Source organism: Lepisma saccharinum, chromosome 7 (assembly GCF_977018435.1).
Source record: "Lepisma saccharinum chromosome 7, izLepSacc3.1, whole genome shotgun sequence".
Lineage (NCBI taxonomy): Eukaryota > Metazoa > Arthropoda > Insecta > Zygentoma > Lepismatidae > Lepisma > Lepisma saccharinum.
Genome location: NC_139235.1, coordinates 18,614,761 through 18,637,899, shown reverse-complemented (window position 1 = coordinate 18,637,899; position 23,139 = coordinate 18,614,761). Strand labels below are relative to the sequence as shown.

The 23,139-nt window shown below is 42.0% G+C and overlaps 1 protein-coding gene across 3 annotated transcripts in view; it reads left to right on the top strand.

The window, feature by feature from the left end:
* Eaat2 (Excitatory amino acid transporter 2) overlaps nucleotides 1–23,139 on the top strand; it is a 151,107-nt gene that overhangs the window by 91,742 nt on the left and 36,226 nt on the right. For all 3 annotated transcript variants that reach the window (XM_083125048.1, XM_083125049.1, XM_083125047.1), the window contains 2 exons: nucleotides 7,232–7,357; nucleotides 18,937–19,144. In XM_083125048.1, coding sequence (XP_082981174.1) covers nucleotides 7,232–7,357; nucleotides 18,937–19,144 — 334 coding nt within the window. The remainder of the gene's footprint in view (nucleotides 1–7,231; nucleotides 7,358–18,936; nucleotides 19,145–23,139) is intronic.

Genomic DNA, 23,139 nt, shown 5'->3' with positions numbered 1-23,139 from the left:
GACCAGCTAAGTAGGCTAAAAAGGAAATTCAATTCCTATCATGTATGCTATTGTTATTAGTTCTCTAATTTCGTAATAAGTATCTTTACAGAGAAAATATTTTAAATACAGTACGAAGTGCAATTTTGTTTGAAAAATCAAGACTTTTATTGATTGGTTTAATTTACTTCGCTTTTCTGCCACTTTTGGCAAGTCGCGAAGATGATGATGAGTGATGATATGATGAAATTGATGAAGGGACATTAACGCCCGGGATTCGAACCCGGAAAAGATGTTTATTAAATGTTCATATTTTGGTATGGGTCGGGTGTTGCATTTCATATATAACTACATGTAAAAGAAATGCAATGATCTCATTCTACTTTTGAAAAGGAGCTAAAATATCCATTAACCACAAGGCTAAAAATTTATTCACCAAGAATAACAGAATTACATGACACAGAAAATTTGAACAGATCTTAACACACAACCTGGCGAAAGAATTTGTTAATCCTGCACACAATACAATAGTTGTATACATGTTTTTAAACAAAATTCAATAATTAAAATTACATTAATTGATAATATTCAACTTGACGTCATCACGCAATGCACTTTAGGAAGAAATAAGAATGAAGTCGGGCAAACAGATTCGCACGTGTTAGGCATAGCCCGCTAAGGATCGTAGCGGACTATTGTTAAAGAAAACGTATGAGTGGGAAGCATTCTTACAGCGAGAAATTTGCTATATTTTAACGTACACATTCCTCATGCTATCGTGATAATCATACCTTGAATTACTTCGGCAAAGATCATACGCACAATACTTAATCGGCATGTTTTCAACGCAGGGTGTGATCAGTTTGCAGGAAATATGGCGGCGGAGCATGATTTCGCGCAATGAATTGTGGGATTGGCGGTCTTGGACCACCATTCCTTCAGTCAACTTTTTTACAGTCTGGCACTCAAATACATTATCGCTCCAGTACGCTTCAGTTTTGGAAAGAAATGAACACGATCCAAACTTCGACAAGAATAACCACAGCTTTCTTCGTCATAATCCTCGGAAATGAACACGGGAAGTTTTTCTCATATATTGTTTTCCTGGAAGCGGGTTTGAAAAATTCTGTGATTGAAAGCGGTACCAACAGACTTTGAGAGCAGCCGAACTGTTCTTTTGAAGTCGAAAAGTGGAAGAAAACGATCATGGAACTTTACTGGAAGGGGGAGGAGTTCTGGAAAACTTTAATCATCAAGCTCCTGCTGGTGCTTCTCTTCTCAAAAAAAAAAACAACTTTGACAATATTTTCAATTTATCCCTGCCAAGATCTATTAGCGTCAGATATAGCTTTGCAGCGGGTTAGAAGGAAGCAGACGTCCCACTTCTAAACTTCCTTGCTCGCTTTAAACCTGGAAGGTGCTTGGGTTGGAGTTTTGTGTACTTTCGAGGAAATTAAAAACTCAAAAGAATAGAAGTATACCTCTAGGTGCGATGATATCTCCAGTGTCTTTTCCCTTAGTCTCTCCACACTGCATGCAACATCGCTATGCATGCATGTCATGAGAAATGTTTTTGTCTTACCTCTCATAGTGCCTTTTCTTTAGTTCATTTTTTGACCTGTCCTACCCACCTCTATGGTTTGTTTATACCCACCTCTATGGTTTGTTTATACCCAGCTCTAGGGACTCTTTATACCCAGCTCTAGGGACTCTTTATACCCAGCTCTAGGGACTCTTTATACCAGGCTCTAGGGACTCTTTATACCAGGCTCTAGGGACTCTTTATACCAGGCTCTAGGGACTGTTTATTCCAGGCTCTAGGGACTGTTTATTCAGGTAGCCGCGGTGGCTCAGTCGGTAACGCGTCTGACTACCATGCTCAAGGTCCCGGGTTCGATCCCCGTCCGGTTCAAATCCGGGAACTTTTCTAACGATGGAAGCGGCCCCGGCGTCGAATAACATGGGTACTTGGGGGAAACCCTGGGGGGTAAAGGCGGTCAGGGGCGTGATGCTGATCACATCACCCCCACTCACGACCGGATCAAGAAAGTGTGGGGCGTTACCCTCACACCCCTATACGCCTTCATGGCGTGGTGCTATGCACAGGGGAGCACTTTACCTTTTTTCTTTTTAGGGACTGTATATTCCAGGCTCTAGGGACTGTATATTCCAGGCTCTAGGGACTGTATATTCCAGGCTCTAGGGACTGTATATTCCAGGCCCCAGGGACTGTATATTCCAGGCCCCAGGGACTGTATATTCCAGGCCCCAGGGACTGTATATTCCAGGCCCCAGGGACTGTATATTCCAGGCCCCAGGGACTGTATATTCCAGGCCCCAGGGACTGTATATTCCAGGCCCCAGGGACTGTATATTCCAGGCCCCAGGGACTGTATATTCCAGGCCCCAGGGACTGTATATTCCAGGCCCCAGGGACTGTATATTCCAGGCCCCAGGGACTGTTTATTCCAGGCCCCAGGGACTGTTTATTCCAGGCCCCAGGGACTGTTTATTCCAGGCCCCAGGGACTGTTTATTCCAGGCCCCAGGGACTGTTTATTCCAGGCCCCAGGGACTGTTTATTCCAGGCCCCAGGGACTGTTTATTCCAGGCCCCAGGGACTGTTTATTCCAGGCCCCAGGGACTGTTTATTCCAGGCCCCAGGGACTGTTTATTCCAGGCCCCAGGGACTGTTTATTCCAGGCCCCAGGGACTGTTTATTCCAGGCCCCAGGGACGGTTTATTCCAGGCCCCAGGGACGGTTTATTCCAGGCCCCAGGGACGGTTTATTCCAGGCCCCAGGGACGGTTTATTCCAGGCCCCAGGGACGGTTTATTCCAGGCCCCAGGGACGGTTTATTCCAGGCCCCAGGGACGGTTTATTCCAGGCCCCAGGGACGGTTTATTCCAGGCCCCAGGGACTGTTTATTCCAGGCCCCAGGGACTGTTCATTCCAGGCCCCAGGGACTGTTCATTCCAGGCCCCAGGGACTGTTCATACCCGGTTCTAGGGTCTGCTCCTGCCCGGCTCCATGGTCTCTTTATACCGAACTCTGGGATCCATTTCCGTCCAATCCCAGATTCGGCTTTGTACTTTTAAAAAACTAAGAGATATACGTTCTTTAAGTTAACGAGCAAGTTATTATATCTAGATGTGTTGTCTGACGATCACTATAGGGTCGGTGAATCCATATGAAGTCATACAACATGGTTGCTTGACCATTTTTAAAAAAAGTTTATTTTTTGTGTGGTGTGAGCCTCATATGTTGACAGTTCAGAACCACTGTTATTTTATTTTTACTATCACCGATTTGAAGATGGCGGGCATTTTTTATCATGGCGCGCGTCATTTTCTCCATTCGTAAGCATCAGCGGCAACTTTTATCTCAGCTCTGGTAAGTCCTACGATAATTAGACAAAATCTGTGATGTTAAGCACATGTCTATACTGATGTCTATACATTCATCCCCATAAAATGCCTTCAGTCTCAGATGAATGTTAATTTGTAACACATTTTCTGTGGTTAGAAACTCGATCACGGCACGCTACTTCAGGCAGTCCACCGACATTGCATAGTTACATGCTGCCATTTTCCTTGCAATAGTTCAGCATCCCTTGGCGATAGAAGTTTGAAACCTTCAATGGAGAAGCTGGAAAGTCTTATAAGTGCAATGTATGGTTGCTCGAAATCCAAAATGCGTTTACAAGGTAACAAAGAAAATAAAAAACATAGGAAGCTTTACTTTTCAGCACGCCCTCGCATATATACTTTATTGTAGATCCATTTCAGGATTGAAATGTTGTTCATTGACATTCCAAATTACAATTTGCAAAATTTTAACATAAAATGTTAATAAAAAATGAAATTAGGCATACCATATTTAATACAAAATATTGAATTTTCACGAGTTTTGTATCTCTTAAACCAATGAAATCTCAAACTCAAAATTTTTACTGAAGTTATTTATCATGAAGTACTGTATTGTGTACAAATTTCAGATTTTTAAACAACTGCCCACCAGAGATATTTAACCCTGAACTTGGAATTTTTTAACAAAATGTACATGTTTATGACCCTGTAGATAAATAAATATTAAAGTCTCAAGCTTCAAATAATTTTGACATACTCTATTGGTACACAGGTACTTACACAAAAAAATTCAAGTGTCAAACAAACTGCCTTCACCCCCCAAAAATGTCCGAAAATGTCATTTTGGGCGATTAAAATATACAATTTTGACCTTAAAATTTATTATGAAGGAATAATATTTAGAAAATTACACAAATATAATTGTAGCATATAATGTGCTTAACATCACAGATTTTGTCTAATTGTCGTAGGACTTACCAGAGCTGAGATAAAAAAGTTGCCGCTGATGCTTACGAATGGAGAAAATGACGCGCGCCATGATAAAAGAATGCCCGCCATCTTCAAATCGGTGATAGTAAAAATAAAATAACAGTGGTTCTGAACTGTCAACATATGAGGCTCACACCACACAAAAAATAAACTTTTTTTAAAAATGGTCAAGCAACCATGTTGTATGACTTCATATGGATTGACCCTATAGTGAGTGCTCTGTTCCCAACAGTGTCGTGCCCAGGATTTTCGTAAGGGAGGGGGAATATGACGTATGGTGGTAATACAATACTATATTTTGCCATGCCCCTTGCACTTGACGTTCATTTTTAGGTATGCTGGGCCGAAGGGTGGGTATGACTTCCTTTCTTCTTTGGCATGCCATTTGGTCCCTAGTTGAAATCTCGAGTTTGATCTGTTCATCCGTCCATTCTCATTACGATATCTTCACCACATACAACTAGCATCAGGTTAACATAGACAATTTTAGTTAATAGCAAGCATAATTAACGTCTGGCACTGACACTGTAGTACTATTTGTGTTTCAAGAAAAGTAGTCTGTACTGCTGATACTGAGATTGGTGTCACAATCAAGTGTTTTCTGACATTGTGGAAACAACTTTTGGAAAACGATGAGGTGGCAAGACTTCAAGGATATGTTAAGGTAGTACCATCCTGTTTTATCCTTTGGTATGCGAAGTGACACAGTAACAGGTGTCCCCCTCCCCCCCGCACGAGTTTGGCGAGACAATCCAACGCAGCAGGGTCGTGCAGACCATGAAGAAATGTACAAAACGTTGTCTTTGCGCGTTTAACTTCATTAAAAGTAGATTTTGCAAACTGAGCCAAGAGAAAGTCCATAATTTTTAGGGAGATTGAAGTGAAAATGGTTGGTAGTCAGAGCTCATTTACTCGAAATCAACCAGCTTTTTTCACTGTGTGAACGGTTTGTGAAATAATCAATATTTTGAAACTAGATGGCAGCACCATCAAACCCAACATTTGTCATTTGTTTCATACAATCAGTTAATCAGTTTAACAATTACTATTGCACTGGGTTAGTACACAAAATAAGAATTTCCATCTGACATTTCAGTGTTCAGAATGACGTTTAGCCCCTGCACATTCGGAAAGGGGGATTGAGTCTGTTGAATAAAGGATATTTGTCATTTTGAGACGTCACGAAACTGTAACATTATAGCTGCAAGACCAGTGTTAACCTTTTCAACAATGCACACTCTGCAAATTTGCAACGACTTTAAATATGTACGTTCTTCAGAACAATAGTCAGAGAAGATTAGTTTAGAATTATTTGCCCTTGTACAGTGGAATTCATGAGTATTACCGTGCAAATTGTCCTTCACTATGTTCGTGCACTTTATTTGACCCAATAGGTGCTTCAAGAGTTAAGAGAAAACTCAAAACAAGCTGTTGACAACTTCTGCACCAACATACATAAAAATCCAACGCTTAAAACACACAGGATGTAAGAGAAAAATTAATGAAAATAGTCGTGGACAATTTGCATGGTCATGGATCCCACTGTACATTCGATTTTGTTAATGCTTTTATCAGCAATCGTGTGATGTTCTTTTGTTCAATTCAGTTCTCTTTCAAACGGATGCACAAGGATTAGTTGCTTGGCCTACGTAAACTGACGTCAGGCATTTTTTGTGCTCGCTACACCGTGTCATTCTGTCCTTTACGTTCCATGCTCAGGTGTCTTTTTTCCTCCTTTGCATGCATCGAGTTATTTAAAAACTGATAACCATTTCTGAACGCATCAGCGATAAGTAAGAACCCGCTTACGATCCCTTCGCTTTGCTAAGCGAATTTACATCTTCGCTGACGTCTGTGTGTGCAGCTGTTCACCAAAGACGACGGCTTGCTGTTGCAGCTCGGTGAGAGACTGAGGCGTGAAATAAATCCAATTTCAGCTGTTGCATAACTACTTCGAATCGCGTCTCCGAAAATAGCAAATCCCGCCAGAGGCAATGGAGGAGGAGCCTTGCCAAACGAAAGGACAGAAATGGTCTATTCCCTTTTTGTTTGTCTCTGGCCAAAGCAGCGTATGCTGATGTCACAGGCTACTAAATGGAATTAGAAGTAAGGAGAGGAAGAAGTTGGCAGGCGCTTCTGCCGCACCTGTCAAGTCGTTCAAAGAGGAAGGGGATGATTTATATGGGGACGATTTTTGTTCAGCAATTAAAACGTTCCAGAAATAATTCTCAATGGAGGACTCGAGTAAGGTTGCGTTTTGAGAATGAACAATAATGACTTTTTTTTATGTTGACATGGCGGATGAGTTGTTCGATGCACATTTTTACTGAGAATGTGCACTGTATGAACCACAGACAACAAATTGCCAGGACGGAAAGAGGTGTTCTGAAACCCAAAATTCCGCTATGGACAGTGTTGCCAATCCTATGAATAAGTGTCTCCTTCTTGTCTCGATTTATAAACACCCTTCTTGTGTTTGTCAATCTTAGCCGAGGGCAAATGAAATATACACAAAATATACAGCATGTCGCCGCAGCAACTTGAACTTTCCTTAATATTTTTTTTTTTAAAAAAAAAGTTTTGTTCTTGGTTCACTTTGTTTTCGGCGTACGTGCGTTCAAAAACTAGTTTATCCTGAATATATGTGCAACTGCGCAGCACATGTTCATAATTGTCACTAATAGACTGACTTTACAGTTATTTTGAATAAAATATGACTGAATAGAATTGTCATGAAGTACAGTCAGTGCCTAAAGAGCATTTCCACTCCCACTAAAATCCTGCATGTAATTTCTAGCATACAGAAGTCCAAGCTTGCAACTTTAGTTATTATTTACCATTTTTTGAGCGTTCTTTGCACATTACATGTGATAATTTATTTTTCTTTTATTTCAGGTTTGGGATTAAGACCTATGAATCTTGATTCGGATACCATCATGCTTATTTCTTATCCCGGTGAGCTTTTCATGCGGTTACTGAAACTTATGATCTTACCATTAGTCATCGCTAGTCTCATAGCAGGTAAGTCCAATAATATTTATACAGTGTAATATATATTTAACAATCTTTGGTTTCACAATTGGTCAAGATTTTCTAGATGATAACTGTCATAAGTATGGGGTCTGATCTGATAGTACGTGTTTTTTTATATATAATTCGGAATGTGTGCATTTTCCTTTCTTTGATTGCATCAATATTTATTCAGTTCATCCTCAAATTCGCAAGAAGAACATAAAGAAAATTAATAATAACTATTCAAATGGTAATGACAGTAGCGTGCCCAAGATTTTCGAACGAAGGGAGGATTACGTACCTTTTTTTTAGTAATCAGACCTCATTTTGCCATGTTTTCTTGCCTCTGACGTTCTCTTTTTTAGGAATACTGGCCCAAAGAGGGCGTATGACCCTCACAAATCCCCTCCCCTTGTGTACGCCACTGGGAGATGATCTGAAGGATCATCGTAGAAGACCCATTATGGACAGACAGCACGATACCAGACTATCTTGCAGTTGCAATGGAAGGACCTCATCTGAGTTTGTGGTAGTAGTTGCGCGGATCGTGGACTTAAGTTTTACTGGTCGTTCAAGGCAAATAGCTTGTCGCGGGGAACGTACATCCACAAACTGTTTTAAATCTCTGGAACGTTTCGCTCATGTGCGAGCTTAAAGCGACTTGTACAGTCATGGACGCTTCTGGGTTGTAATAATCCCATTGATTTTCAATTGGATCTTTATACCCAGAAGTGTCCGCGACTGTACCGGGAAAACTTCTGATAACTTTCCGTTGATTTCCTTCAAATGAACTTGCGAATGCCGGTCCGTGCTATGCTGGCCGTTCATATTGGATTTCCTGCTTAAATTTAATATATTACGAAATAGGGTTTGAAATTTACTTCCGAAAACAACGTTAACGTCAATATGTAGGCCAATATTCATTCTCTGAATTTTTACTGGCTATTTATGAATATTTTATAGCTATTACTTGTTCACGAACATGCCTTTCCTGTTCAAACTAGGTCCCTTAAAAAATCTGAGCTGTGGTTTTGCCTATCTGTCATGCAGCTGTCAACGTGTCAAACGAAAAAAATCCAACCAAGATTGAGTACATGCAGGTGGAACCGTTGCAAGTTATGAACAGCCATTCATTTATTAGGAATGGCGTCATGTTCAAAAGTGGATTTTTGTGTGAAGTATGTGTAGAAGCAAAATTATGCACCAAAGAAAATAGAGGGAATAAGACAGCCCAATTACTCCAGTGAACATCCTACGTAAGTTTCTAGTGGTTTAGCAGCTGCCCAGCAGATATCTCTCTTAGACAACTCGCCCTCAACGATGATACAAGTACCTAATTCACTTATATCTTCTATATTTTGTGGTTATAGGAGGAAACTAAAACTCTATCCTTCCGAAAGATAAAACTGATATATATATATATATATATATATATATATATATATATATATATATATATTAAATTGAAGTTATATCTAACAAAAGTTTCGTGACAATGTGAGAAGTGTCATTTCACTTCTAATTGCGAGTAAGTAGGTATTACAATTAACATACTTTAGCGTTTATACAAGACGTGAACAACTTACATGGTCTTCAACGATTGCCTGGTATCACATCTTGTCGCAGCTTTGCTGTTAGACAAGAAATCGGAAAAAGTTGATGTAGAGCAAATTTGTTTAGATGAAAACATCTGCTCTAAAAATTATTCTCAAAGAGAGTCAAACTACCATAAATCATGATAACAAGCCTCACTTTGGAGTTCTAATTAAAAACTCGAATCAACCATCCTTGGGGCCATTGTGGAAGGTGGGTGAAAATAGTGTTCAGTCACAAGAAGCGTTCTGCGCTCTATCTGGAAATAGTTTGGCGCTTCGCTACAGATGGCACTAGTGAGCATATGATACGCTTCAATATAGAGGGTAAACAAGAATTGAACAGTCTTATTCCTTCTATGGTCTTTGCCATAAGCTTGAGCAACAAGCACGAAACAACCGAGTAATATTAAAATGCAATTAATAATCCTTAAAAATAAAATGACACCCAAAGTAATAAAAATAGTAAAAATTATCATTAAGCCAAAATAATGAAACTGTTGAGCATAGTCCCGAAAAAAATATACTTGTCATCAATACCTAACTCTGATAATGAGCTAATCGGTGTGCTTTTTATCCAAAGAAACGCGTAATCGCATTACAATTTCACATTTATAGGTTAAATACCACAGACTAGCTAAATAGTCACACACGAATACAGGCGAGAGTTTCCGAACACACCACGAAGCGTCCAGTGGACCAACCTCATTTTATTCCACCTTCGATTTCCCCAGTATCGAACCCCGCGTGACAACGTTTGCATGTTAACAATGGTGAAATGACTCACACAGTCGTTTGCGTCGTGCGTAAGGGAGACACAGACGTCATTAACATGTAGGCGGCATGTTTGTGGTAATGAGGCGTAACGTATTATCTGATATGAAAATAATCAAAATCGTTGTAGTTTCCAAGACGACACATTGATTTGTCACTGTTCCCACAGTAGATGGCAAGTTTCAATGTAATGTAAATTGTTTTCTTTTCTGAATGTGTTCTCAAAAGGGAAAATAATCATCCCATTAATTTTCTTCATTGTTATTTATTGATTTTATTCAGCAATCATCATAGATTTAGCATGCAATGTTAATTGGACATTATCCATTGTCTAGTTCTATTACTTACACCTAATAATGTTCCGAGAAAGCACCTCTTCTCTCGTCTTAGGTGAACATTTTTTTTTTTATCGGTGGCGAGATCGAAGCTATGACAGCCCTCTTTTACTACCAACTACTCCACGGCGCTTCCCAGAATTATATACTAATTTTCCTCCATTTCAAGTTACTATTTTCTATGAGGGAATGGTCATATTTGCTCAAATTCTACACAGGAATGTGTTATAGGATTGTGGGCCATAGCTAAAGAAGGGTGTTTCTTTGATATTTCCTGTGTCCAATTTGGTTTTCAGTGGGATCTTTACAATCCAGAAGTGTCCGTGGCTGTACCTGTCACTATACAGTGTGAATCAAAAGTCCAGTCGCATATGACAACCCCGTTATGAGTACACATAGAAAAAAGGGGGGAAAGGACGTAACCTAAAGTGCTTATCTAAATTTTCAATGTAGCATGCACCGTTGAGGCTGTACACTGGCACGAGCCTCAAAATGACATGGTGCCACGCAGTGGCGGCGATTAGGGGCGGGGGCGCGTGGGGGATAATTTAAGAATTGATGTTAATTAAAGGCAAAAATATTAATAAACGTGAACATGTGACAACCTCTAGTGCTTAGGATTCAAATTTTCCGTGGCGCGTTATGCCATGGTGGACATTAAATGCGAACACTTGACTACATATGTTTTCACATGAGCAGTGTTAATAGTTGTTTGTTTCGGTGTCAAGCTTTTGGTTGAGAAATGAGAAGTCTATTTCTGTCACCCTGTCTGGGGGAGACTAGGCATAGGTCTAGAGAGAACAGTGAAACGTTACTCTGCCATTTTAAGTTCGATTCCAGTTGACGTACAAATGCAAAGTGATATTGAAAGGAGCCAGATTTTCACACCGTTCTTCTGAGATACCAATGAAATTTTCATTGCGACATCCTCATTATCCACTGGAAAAGACTGCTGAGGAAGGTGTGATAATGCTAAGTGGCCAAAGTATGAGCTCACGTTCTTCACTCAATTGCCTAACAAGTGATAACAAGGTGCTAAACGGAGAAGTCACAATGAAACATCCACACAAATTTTTCCGGTCGTTCGTTTGTCACAAACGTTTTTTCCTCGTCATTGCAAATGGCTGCCAGACAGTGGTCGCATCAGTCAAGGAACGTTGGTTTGAACTATTGGTAATTTTGTACATCTAAGAGACATGCATTTTTTAAATGCTGCAAGCAGTGTTGCCCTATGAACGTAAATTTCCCTTGGCGGAGGAGTACTCAGGCAGAATTTTAGTTGAAAAAGGGAAAGATAAATTTCATGAAAAATATTAAAATTGCATGAAAATTTGAAGAGATTTAGTTCGGATATTAAATTTAAGCTCATCAGAGTGAAAATTAAATTTTTCCCTCTTTTGTCACACAAATTTATTCACCCAGAAAACTAACCATAATTAAAAATTTTAATTTGGCTTGCGAACAATTAATATCTGCATTATCAAGTAATTCTTGAAGTTATTGTAATAAAACGTCTAGTATAAATCTAATTAATGTTTGTGACAAATTTCATGTTTCGTATATTTTTTGCCAAATGAATAATTTCCTATTAAGTCTCCTTATTGTCACCAACTCAATCAAACCTAATATTTATACGAATGAATAGTTTCTACTATACCTGCCGCCAAATTAGTTTGGTATTGAGAGCTGAAGGAACACGCGTCCCGGTGTTGCCATATCATGCGGTACGGTACGCAGTGCAGCCGTCTGACGCTGTGAGGAAAACGTGTTATGAAAAGGAACAACAATGATGAAATGTGTTATTGTTTTTCGAGAAATTGAACAAAGTCCAGTTGGTGGGGCGTCTGACTTTCACGCGGGAGACCCGCGGTGGTTTGTGGAACTTTTTTCAAATATCCAGAGCGGTTCCGGGGTCGACTCAGCCCCCGGGGTAAAGGCGGTTGGTGAACCACATCACCGCATCACCTCCATAATATGGCCTAGATCGACGTCGAGAATGTGTGGAGCCCTACCTCTACATCCCCAAATGCCTCAATACTTTACTTTATTTTGCGTCCATTAATTTTTTTGTATGAGAATCCTAGAGATTTTATGACTGCCCTTAAAGCTGTTTCCCCACCTTGAAAAAGTCCCGAATCTTTCAACGAAGCGCGCAGTTTCCTAACAGTGAGCTGATCTTTCCTCCTATAATAAGAATAAATATGGCGACGAATAGCGTCTTGCTGAAAGGTATCTAAATTTGTCATGCGTTGACTGATATTCCTCTTCTTTCCTGGGGTTTCCAATTTTGAAGCCTCGCATTGATTGATTTATTGATTTATTTCCACCACATTATATTTTTCTTTCCCTATGGTAACAATAGTGTTCTTAGACACGCCGACAGCAGCAGCAGTCCTGTCCACAACTTTATTTACAGAAATGATTGGACCCCCCGTTGTTTTTCTCTTGCTCAAATTATTTGCGCTCAGAACAAACCATCTCCCGCGTTTGGCCTTTGAGAAGAATTCATTTTTCTTTCAGTGCATAGCCTCTTTGGTACATTGTCATCTCGAGTATTGAATCCTGTGCTTGACATTCTTCACACAAGCAGAACACAGAAAATTATGTACAAAAAAATAACACACTAAAACATTACTCTATATACAACAAATAATACGCTAAATTCCGTAAACACTAAACAAACGGACCGGTTAAAATATCACAACAATGCAACGCAACAAACAAACAACACGTCCTCTCCCAAAAACATAAACTGATTGCAGGAACAATCGACCGATAAGTGGCAACACCGTGATAAAAGTTTTCTGTTGCTAGGTAACCAGGGCTTGTGTAAAGCACTGGAAAAAATTTGATTGGCTCGCATGCCAGCAACCCACCCTCCCGCAGTGACGTAGGCCAGGTTTCTCCACGTGCTTTGCAAGCGTCAATACCAAACTAATTTCGCGGCAGGCTGCCACTACAAATAATAATAGATAAGGTTTTGTGATCGTGATTTCAATATTTCAGAAGTGAAGGGGCAATATTGATGAAAAAAGGAAATTTTGATTTTGCAAAATTCATATGTTCATCTGTCCGCAACGCTTTCATATTCGGCATGCGAAATTCTCAGCATGAACTAGTTTCCCACCATCTCTCAGTTTCCCCACCATCTCTGTTTCCCCCCCATCTCTCAGTTTCCCCCCCATCTCTCAGTTTCCCCCCCATCTCTCAGTTTCCCCCCCATCTCTCAGTTTCCCACCATCTCTCAGTTTCCCACCATCTCTCCGTTTCCCCCCCATCTCTCCGTTTCCCCCCCATCTCTCCGTTTCCCCCCCATCTCTCAGTTTCCCCCCCATCTCTGTTTCCCCCCCATCTCTGTTTCCCCCCCATCTCTCAGTTTCCCCCCCATCTCTCAGTTTCCCCCCCATCTCTCAGTTTCCCCCCCATCTCTCTGTTCCCCCCCATCTCTCTGTTCCCCCCATCTCTCTGTTTCCCCCCCATCTCTCTGTTTCCCCCCCATCTCTCTGTTTCCCCCCCATCTCTCTCTCTCTCTCTTTCCCACATCTCTCTCTCTCTCTCTTTCCCACATCTCTCTCTCTCTCTCTTTCCCACATCTCTCTCTCTCTCTCTTTCCCACATCTCTCTCTCTCTCTCTTTCCCACATCTCTCTCTCTCTCTCTTTCCCACATCTCTCTCTCTCTCTTTCCCACATCTCTCTCTCTCTCTCTTTCCCACATCTCTTTCTCTCTCTCTTTCCCACATCTCTTTCTCTCTCTTTCCCACATCTCTCTCTCTCTCTCTTTCCCACATCTCTCTCTCTCTCTTTCCCACATCTCTCTCTCTCTCTTTCCCACATCTCTCTCTCTCTCTTTCCCACATCTCTCTCTCTCTCTCTCTCTCTCTTTCCCACATATCTCTCTCTTCCCTCTGTGTGTGTGTGTGTGTGTGTGTATGTATGTATGTATGTATGTATGTATGTATGTATGTGTGTATATATGTAATGTAATTTATTTATTTATTTATTTTTATAGACGTGTACATACAGATGTTTTTGAAAGGCTAAGCAATTATACGTAGGAAGCAATGAACCATACTGCGCAAGATCACTACCACTACATTCGATAGCTTAATCAGCCAAACATTTTGCACACGAGACACATTCATAGCATTTTGCTTTGTTTGACAATGACCTTGAATGGTAGTAAATCATTCAGTCGATATCCTTTCCTGCCATGTTTTTATTACACGTGACACAGGTAGAGATCAATATTCACAGCTTTCCACTCATAATAGGTATGCAATGTTCCTGTATACTAGTGGCTAATTGGAGGTGGTTGTCTGGTATAATATAATTACTCCCTCTGTCACATAATTATTGTCCGGTATGCCAAAATGGTAACTTTTTATTTATGTTCTTTTGGATACTTGATCGGCCAATTTGTACTGATCCTTGAGTAATAATGTTGTGTGACACATTCCCGTGTTTCATTTACTTCTTCTGTATACACCAATGTCACAGTTTGAATATCGTACAATTATTATGGGACAACAAACAAAAGTGTACCGGACAATAATTATGGGACAGAGGGAGTATATTATAACTGTGTGTTCACCTGAATTAATTTCCTTCCCTGGTCGATCTCAAGTGGTTTCACAATGGTTCGGATTCCATTGACATCTTTAGCTTACCTCAGCCAATTTTTCTGATTTTCTTTAACAGCTCAGGTACTGGTTCGTCACTTCATAGTCACACATTTTACGTCATCAAATTAGTCGGCTCGATCACTGGCGTACGCACATTTTTTTTTTCGGATGGGCCCGTAAAAGTGGTTATTACATAGCTGCATTCTGTGTGTGTTTGGGGAGGGGGGTACATACAATATTTCATAGTTATAATATTCAAAGACAAGAAAATGGGAGGTTTCAGTTAAAGTCGACGCGCTAGCTAAGTTAACGACCGGCTGGCTTTGAAGTCGACGGAGCGCGCCCACCAGCTGCAACAATCACATACAACGCACAGTGTTGCCACACATCTACTCTACGCCACCTTGTCCCTCCGCGCAGAAGCACCTTCCCACGCTCTCCACATTGAAGTTGCAAAGTACGGCAACAGCGTATCCGCAGTCATGTGACTGAGACTCCACGTGGAGTAGACGAGCAGAATGACATCTGCGACCATTTGGCTCAAGGACTCCACGTGGAGTAGACGAGCAGAATGACAGCTGCGCCCATTGGCTGAAGGTTGAGTGTGATTGGACGAAAACAACTCGCCCGCTATTTATCCCCACTCACGTTTGTGGCGGCGGCTTTCTTCAGTCCTTCGACGTTAACGATGTAAACGCGTGGACTATACCACTCTGTGTGACGGGTGCAAAATAGCCTTAGTGCTGACGCACCCAAAATTTTAAATTCAAATTCAGTTAAATCACTCTGGCTTTCCCGAGTTCTTTTCTGCTTTCATTTGAGAATTTTGATTTTTCTCAATTTCTGGAAGGGATGTAGCCCCATCAGCCACCCTTCTGCGTACGCCAGTGTACTCGGCGGCCGAGCGCGTTAAGTGGTCGACTTTCGATCTCGCCACAGAAGTTACCAGGTTCAAATCCTGGCGTGAACATCGGTATGTTCTACATGATAGTCTCTTCATCAATTTCATCCATTCATTATTCACCATCGTCGCAATTAATCAAAAGTGGCAGAATAGTTGAGCTAAATAACAAAAATACATCCAAATACGGCCTTGAATTGCTTGGATTTGTCTCTTAGTTATAGCAACTGCACAAGTACCATTCTTACTTTTAAGACCCAAAGAACAGTGCCCAGGATTTTGGAAACGTTAAATGTAGCCTATACTGGTTTTAGTAGTCAGTCCTAATTTTGCATATATTTTTTTCCTTTGACGTTCTTTTTCCAGGAATACTGGGCCGGTGAGGGTGGGGTTGTGCAACCTCCTCTTCGGCACGGCAGTGCCAAAGAATACTGGTCTATGGCGTGATATTTAGAACTTAATTTTCTCATGCAAATTGAGGACGATTATTAGTGTTACTATTATTACAAACTGAACGTGAGGTTGGGGATGAGTGGTGATTAGAATAGAATATAGGTTCATTTGAGTATGAGCCTTTGCGGCTGTGTACATTTCCATACATCGATTGTTTGTTTTTTTCCCTCTTCTTTTGTCCACCCATATCCCCTCTCCTTATGCCCTGACTTGTTCAACTTTACCTTTCATACTAATTGTGGGTTCTTGTCTCACTACAAGCTATCAACCTGTTTCATTTTTCTCATAATTTTACACTTATAGCACTTGTTATAATAATGTCAAAAAGAAGCTTTCTGCACACCGCTCTCGGGCACTTTCACTCCCGTCCCTCAACTTATTCGCTCTCTTTGACCAGACGCAATGTAGGAAGGTTCCCAGGTCCCTTATTTGAGTTTCGCCCCTCCATTTTAGATAAATTTGGTGAAGCTGCACTGACAGAGAACACCCATGCCCACGACGGGATTCGAACCCAGGAACTTAGGTGGTGAGATTGAAAGTCAACGGGCGATGTAACATTTTGTTTTCAGTCATTTGACTCTCCCTCGTATTTACATTCTAAGAAAACCCAAATTCTTACACAAAAAGAGTTATGGAACTACTAACATCGAAAAGTTCAAACTTAATGTCCACCTAACCTACTTACAAGTTTTTTTGTGAGCACTTTCATACATGTAAAATATCAGCACTATGCCATGAAAACGTAAGTAGAAAACAGCTGTTGTTTCAGCTTGGTGAGTTACGTTGCAGAAAGGTGTTCTTTTTTAATCCACAAGGCTGCACACTTGTTCGACAGGGAAATCTTCGATAACTGGAACAGTAATGGACTAGACTGATTTTTTAATTGTGTTCCTTTCATAGTTAAGCATATAGTACTATATGCTTTTAGTTGTATTTTCTTTGAGAAGGATAAAACCCTTTCTGGCAGGGATCAAAATAATTTTCTTTTGCCGGGGGATAAAATTTTTGGCGAAGGGGAAATCCCCGGCATCCCCCCTGTTCAGGGTTCGAAATCCTGGGGGGACACGGATTTCCCCCACCAACAATCTTGGCCTCAAAAATCCCCGCAGCAAAAATTTCCGCGGGGGGAGACTTGTTATAACAAACAAAAGATAAGCAATTACTTTTAATTTCAAATATATTTTACTAAGAATAATATCGAAAACGCACACAAATTAGTATGGTTGTGAGTATTGAGTGCTTTCTTTCACAAGAGATCATTAACAAATCTACATCAATATGCACAATAAAAGTAAAACAAGAATGCAAAACAATAATAACTATGAAATCTAATTGATTTATATTAACATAAAGCACAAACTAAACAAAAACGAACACATAATTTATTAACATCTTTAACCAGTTCGAAAATGAATTGATTAGTTGCTCTACAATACCTGATATGTATAAAAGTAGCAAATTAATTTCCTTTATGTAATTAATAATAATAATATATTTTTAATTGACTAATATATTTGTACTTTTAATAACATTACAAATATGTATATCGTATAATTTACACATGTTTGTGGGGGAGGGGTTTGTAGATGAAGAACTTTCTCTCCCCACCAGTTTTTAATGATTTCGCACCCTGCCCATGTTAATTCTCACACTGCATCTAGATAAGTCCTAGATCCTGAGTTCGAATCCTGCTTAATGTACTATGCCTGTTAAGTTTCTACTATATTTCTTTATTAATTTCTCGTCTATCCATGTTTTTGCTTGCTTAGTGCATTTTTTTTGTATTCGTATGTCGTAGAATTTCACCACCTGGCTACGCAACCATGTCGTGACCTTTCGTTCAACATTCGCACCAGTCTTGCACAGCTTGGCTTACCTGGCGACTCTTTCACAATCCTATGAAGCAACTATTCGGTCAGCCGAAGGAGCTGACCATTGTGTACAGTCAGCATAAGCTGCCCAGCACTAAGAATCTCTTCTTGAAGACGATGACTTCCCTTCTGCTCCAAAGTGAATTGAGTCTCCAGGGATCGAATCCGGAACACTCTGATTGCAAGGCGACAGTGTTTTCAATGTGTGGGCCTCCTCCTCCGCTCCCCCTGCTTGTTCCTCCCAGTGTCGTAAAATATCTACTATACAGATTGATGAAAAAAAAAAACTAAGATAAAGATCTGTCCTATATTTGAATTGCCTCATTGATTTTGCACCACCCTGTCATTGACTAATGAATCCTAGCAAAATTACTTTTCTCAAATCGATTTTCGCATATATCTGTTGAATTTCAGGGTATATGCAAAAATGTCAGCTCATAAACAGTTTTTACTACAGTATAGCAGGTCACACGAGGGAGCTGTTGCCCCTCTGGTTCCCTCTCTGTGAAAAATGTGTGGATTGATTATATTTGTTTCTTAATAGTGTTATTGTTAAGTCTACATTGGCCGGTCTGAGTAACTAGCACTAGGAAGCTCTAGGTTCAAACCCTGGATTGTGCAGTCCAATCATCAGTTCAGAATTATCCTCGTCGTCGCGAATATCCCAAGAGGTAGAAAAGCAGCGTAAATAAATCGGATAAAGAAAGATTATACCACAAGTACTGTATAATTGTAGGTAATCTTTAAACATTTGGTCATAAGCTTGTACACTCGCCGGCAATAAAAATGGGACACTTAGATCCTGAAATACTCGCTTCCCCGCAAGGCGTTTTGTGTGTTGCCTAACTTTACTGCGGTGGTAGAAGTTTCCATTGAAAATTAGCTATTAGAATCCACGTATCGCCGTAGAGTTAGGCAACACACACATCATCTTGCATAGAAGCGAGCATTTCATGATCTAGGTGTCCCATGTGTATTGCCGGTGAGTGTACACAGGTTTTTAATGCGATGAAAAAAAATCATTTCATTCTCGTCACAGGTTCTGCGAGCTTGAACGCACGGATGAACGGCCGAATCGCACTGAGGACCTTGGTTTATTTCTTGCTTACGTCACTCCTGAACTCGGTGATGGGCATCCTGCTTGTGATAGCGATCCACCCTGGAAACCCGGACACGAAAAATGCGTTGGGCGCTGGGACTGAGGACAGAGAGGTCAACATTCTGGATGGGTTCCTGGATCTTGGAAGGTAAGTGTACGGTTCTTTTTCATCCAGAATTTTCGAATTGAAAAGTGCAAGGACATTTTTTTTAAGGTGAGAAAATGTGTTCAAACCTGATGGTAAGAGACCTATAGGAAGGCCAAGACGAAGATGGAGGGACAACGTTGAGATGGACCTAAGGGAAATCGGTAGGGATGGAAAAGAGTATATAGAACTTGCTCAAGATAGGGAAAGATGGAAGGCCTGTGTTGCTGCAGCCATGAACCTTCGGGTTTAAAAAGGCTAGAGTTAGTTGGTGAGAAAATGTGTTCAGAGATTGGATGTCCTTACTGAATTTCTGCGCGGGTGTAGTGGCTTTTTTCTGCGAAGGGCGGCTTGGCGGCTCTTCCGCTGGGTGGGGCGGCTTGGCGGCTCTTCCGCTGGGTGGGGCGGCTTGGCGGCTCCTCCGCTGGGTGGGGCTGCTTGGCGGCTCCTCCGCTGGGTGGGGCTGCTTGGCGGCTCCTCCGCTGGGTGGGGCTGCTTGGCGGCTCCTCCGCTGGGTGGGGCTGCTTGGCGGCTCCTCCGCTGGGTGGGGCTGCTTGGCGGCTCCTCCGCTGGGTGGGGCTGCTTGGCGGCTCCTCCGCTGGGTGGGGCTGCTTGGCGGCTCCTCCGCTGGGTGGGGCTGCTTGGCGGCTCTTCCGCTGGGCGGCATTTCCGAATGAGGGGCATAAACCACTGCTTGGATAACACACTGCCAGATTTATCTGTGGCAAACACGGTTGACTGGTTAATTTAATGTTTTTGCATTAACCGCGACAAGTAGATAAGGGGACAATGATAGCGGGAGATGGCGCCCATGATCATCACAACATTCTGGTGACACAGGCGAAAATGATGAAAAACCTCTGTGTCTACTTGAAGGTGGGGGCAGGTAATGTAAAACAAGTAGTGCGGAGTGTGGCAGAAAAGCAGATTGATTCATTGATAAATTCGAATGAAGAGTGTAGATATTCCTTTTTTCTAGTTTAATTTCAACAGCGTGAAAATTGCTAATCACTGAATAAAACAGCAGCCCCATCTCCACTGGCAATCGTTTGTTTACATTTTTCTAAAATTGGTTCATGTTCTTGGATGCGAATGGTAGGTTTTGTGTTCACGGATTGAGAGCAATGAGTAATTGGAAGCAATATTTAATAGAAATAAGGTCAACAGCAGATAAGACATTTTAAAAAGCCTGTTAGACATTCAAGATGAGTTGCCTGCATTCATTACTAGATGCCAGTACATGTAGACAATCTGCCATCTGATATCGTAAAAATGAATTAACGGGCATTCGTTAAGCTCATTTCGATGTGTTCACATGATCAATTCAAAGTGCTTAGCACCTTTTACTATCGTCCAGTATTACTCAAATTTTATAGGAGTTTTTTCATGATGCAGAAACGATACCACGGTAGATGAGCGTGTACGTTAAGCAATAAACCAGTCATATTTCTTAGAATCAATGTACTTGCTGCTCTCTTATCATATGCGGGAGGGAATGAATAAACATTGAGCTCTTTCGCTTACGCCACCGCAGTGGCGGACTTTGTCGATGTCAGTAGCGACGCCAGAAAAGATTGAGGGGATGGCACAAGGGGAGGGGTCTAGACAAAAATTCTCAGAAATTTCAAATTGAATACTGAATGTTTTAGGATGATGTTGGAGGTCATTTTTTTTCCTGGGTGGGGGGCATGGCTCACTCTGACCATCCTTTAGCGTCGCCACTGGTCGCTATATGTTTGGATGGCCACATTTTCATCAGCTGTCAAACTCACGGAATGGGTGGTGTGGGGTCCGCCAGTGCCACCGCACAGGGCCTCGCGCTTCCAAGTCCGTTATTTGCTCATTTTTTGTGCAAGCGCGATTGCACTCGAATAGAAGGAAGAAAAACGTAATTGTTGTGAAAAGAAAAATTGCTTCATAACAAAGTTGTATTTCTGGTAACGGACAACTGTCCTTGTCACCACCAGTGCAAATTCGCCGACAAGGAACAACGACCCATTTGTGACTAAAACTTTCCCTGATGTCCTGCCTAATGTTCGATCCAGGACAGGCATCATAAAATGGTTATTTATCTGGAAACTGAGAGACAACAAATTTGAGGGTGTGCCGCTCCGCGAAATGACTAAAACAAGAGTCGGCATCAGTGCCCACCATCGGAAGGTCCTTCCATGAAATTTGTCGTGTCAGGCTACTTGTGCGCCTGTCCCATTAACCCCAGTTGTTTCTTGATGCACTCGATATCGAGGTAGGGAACGCAGTCGATGTTATCTGTGTTTATGTTCAAACGCGCTTTTAACGTGGGCTCTTTACTACAGCTCGTGTTTACAACCGCAGCTGGGTGTGTCTAACTGCAAGAGGAAACCGTCCACAGAATGTCTGATACTCAATTAGTGCAAAGCACGTAACGCTATAGTTTTCGAGAACTATGAGTAGGGGTGCAGATTTGTAGTCATCAAAAACCTCTAAATCAAGTAAGCAAATAGGTCTGATCGTGATGACGATGACGAATGGTGGTTAGATGAATCAGAATCAGAAAGGTTAAGTAATCCTTGCCCCCAAGGAGCCCGCCGGGATGAGTGGGGCCCAGCACAGGTTTGCGGCAACGCCTCGTCTTGTAAGCGTCCCCCTAAGATTTGGGGTTCTCAGTGCGTATGAGTACCCTTCCCCTTCGGAGCCCTCCATAGCATGCTTGTTAGGGAATGCCTATAAAGCACACATAGTATGTGTAGTTCAAACGGTGTCTGCCTTTGCGGCACTTAGCGGTAGTAAAATTAAAAGGCAAAGGTAGAAGAGAGGAAAGATAGAGTTTTGCGTGACAGAGGAAAAAACCTTCCGCATGCATAAATTGGCAGTAAAAACCTCCAATGTGCGGGGTATACTTTTAGATTATTTATTCCAGTAAAAAAAACTAAGAAGGGGGGAAAACCTGGACACTACATTGACGGTGGTTTTATGGATGGATGGTTCCCTTTTGGTTTAGGTGGTGGTTGTTGGTACCAGATTGTTAACCACTGCGGGTTTCCTCTGGTCAGGATGGGTTGAGGTAAGTTTTTGGTATTTGAGGTATCCTATGAAGAGATTCTAATTTCTGCAATCTAATTTGGGCGTGTTAGTGGGGAGAGTTTTCTACATGCTCGTAGACTCATCTGTAAAAGAACAGAAGGTATTATCATTGGGTTTGGTAGGTATAATTAGTTGGGGTAGGTGTACGTGTTTGAGATAGACGTCGGAGTAAGAGAAGTCAGAGTCAAGTCTGTGTGCGTATTCGTACCCCGTTGGCAGCAGGAGAGACTGGGTGGTCCGCAAAGGGGATAGCAACGGGCTGGTTGCTTTATTACACTTGGAGTACCCCCCGGCCTTCCATTGCTCACGACTTATGCCAGCCCGGTTGTCGCATGGTGTTCCATTCAACTTCCCCTGTTGATTCAGTCCATAGCCGCCCATAGCATAGCTTTCCCAGACTCTTCAGCGGGGCGGGGCGGGATGCGACCTCAAGGGCTGCCTACAGTGTAACTTTCTGGGGTGGTGGGTTTTCGGGGAGATAGCGGAGTAGCACTGGGACCCAACTCCAGTAGGTTCCTCAGACTTGTGCCCCCCCCCCCATCACCCGGGGTGCTTCTGAGTCAGGTTATAGCTTGGACAAGGACTTCCTCGGTCGGGGTCCTTTTCAGGAACTGGGGAGCTCCTCAGTTAGGCCTTGGCTTCCCCCCAGGCCCCCAGAAGGACCGACCGTAGACAATCTTCCTCCCCGCGGTCCTTCTAAGGACCACCAACGCACCCCGTGCAGGCTTGGTATAACACCGCAAGGTATCCACCTGCACGCCCCTCCTATCTGCCTAGTCTGGCTAGGCGGCTCGTTGTCTCGGTGCGTCGTCTTCTTAGGTCTCGCATCCTGGGTGTCCCTGGTCCGTCCTTGATCTCGCCCGACTGCCATCCAGCCCTTGCGATGCTCGTCGAAGATAAATCCACTGCTTACATCCCACGAGCCTGGTGAAGAG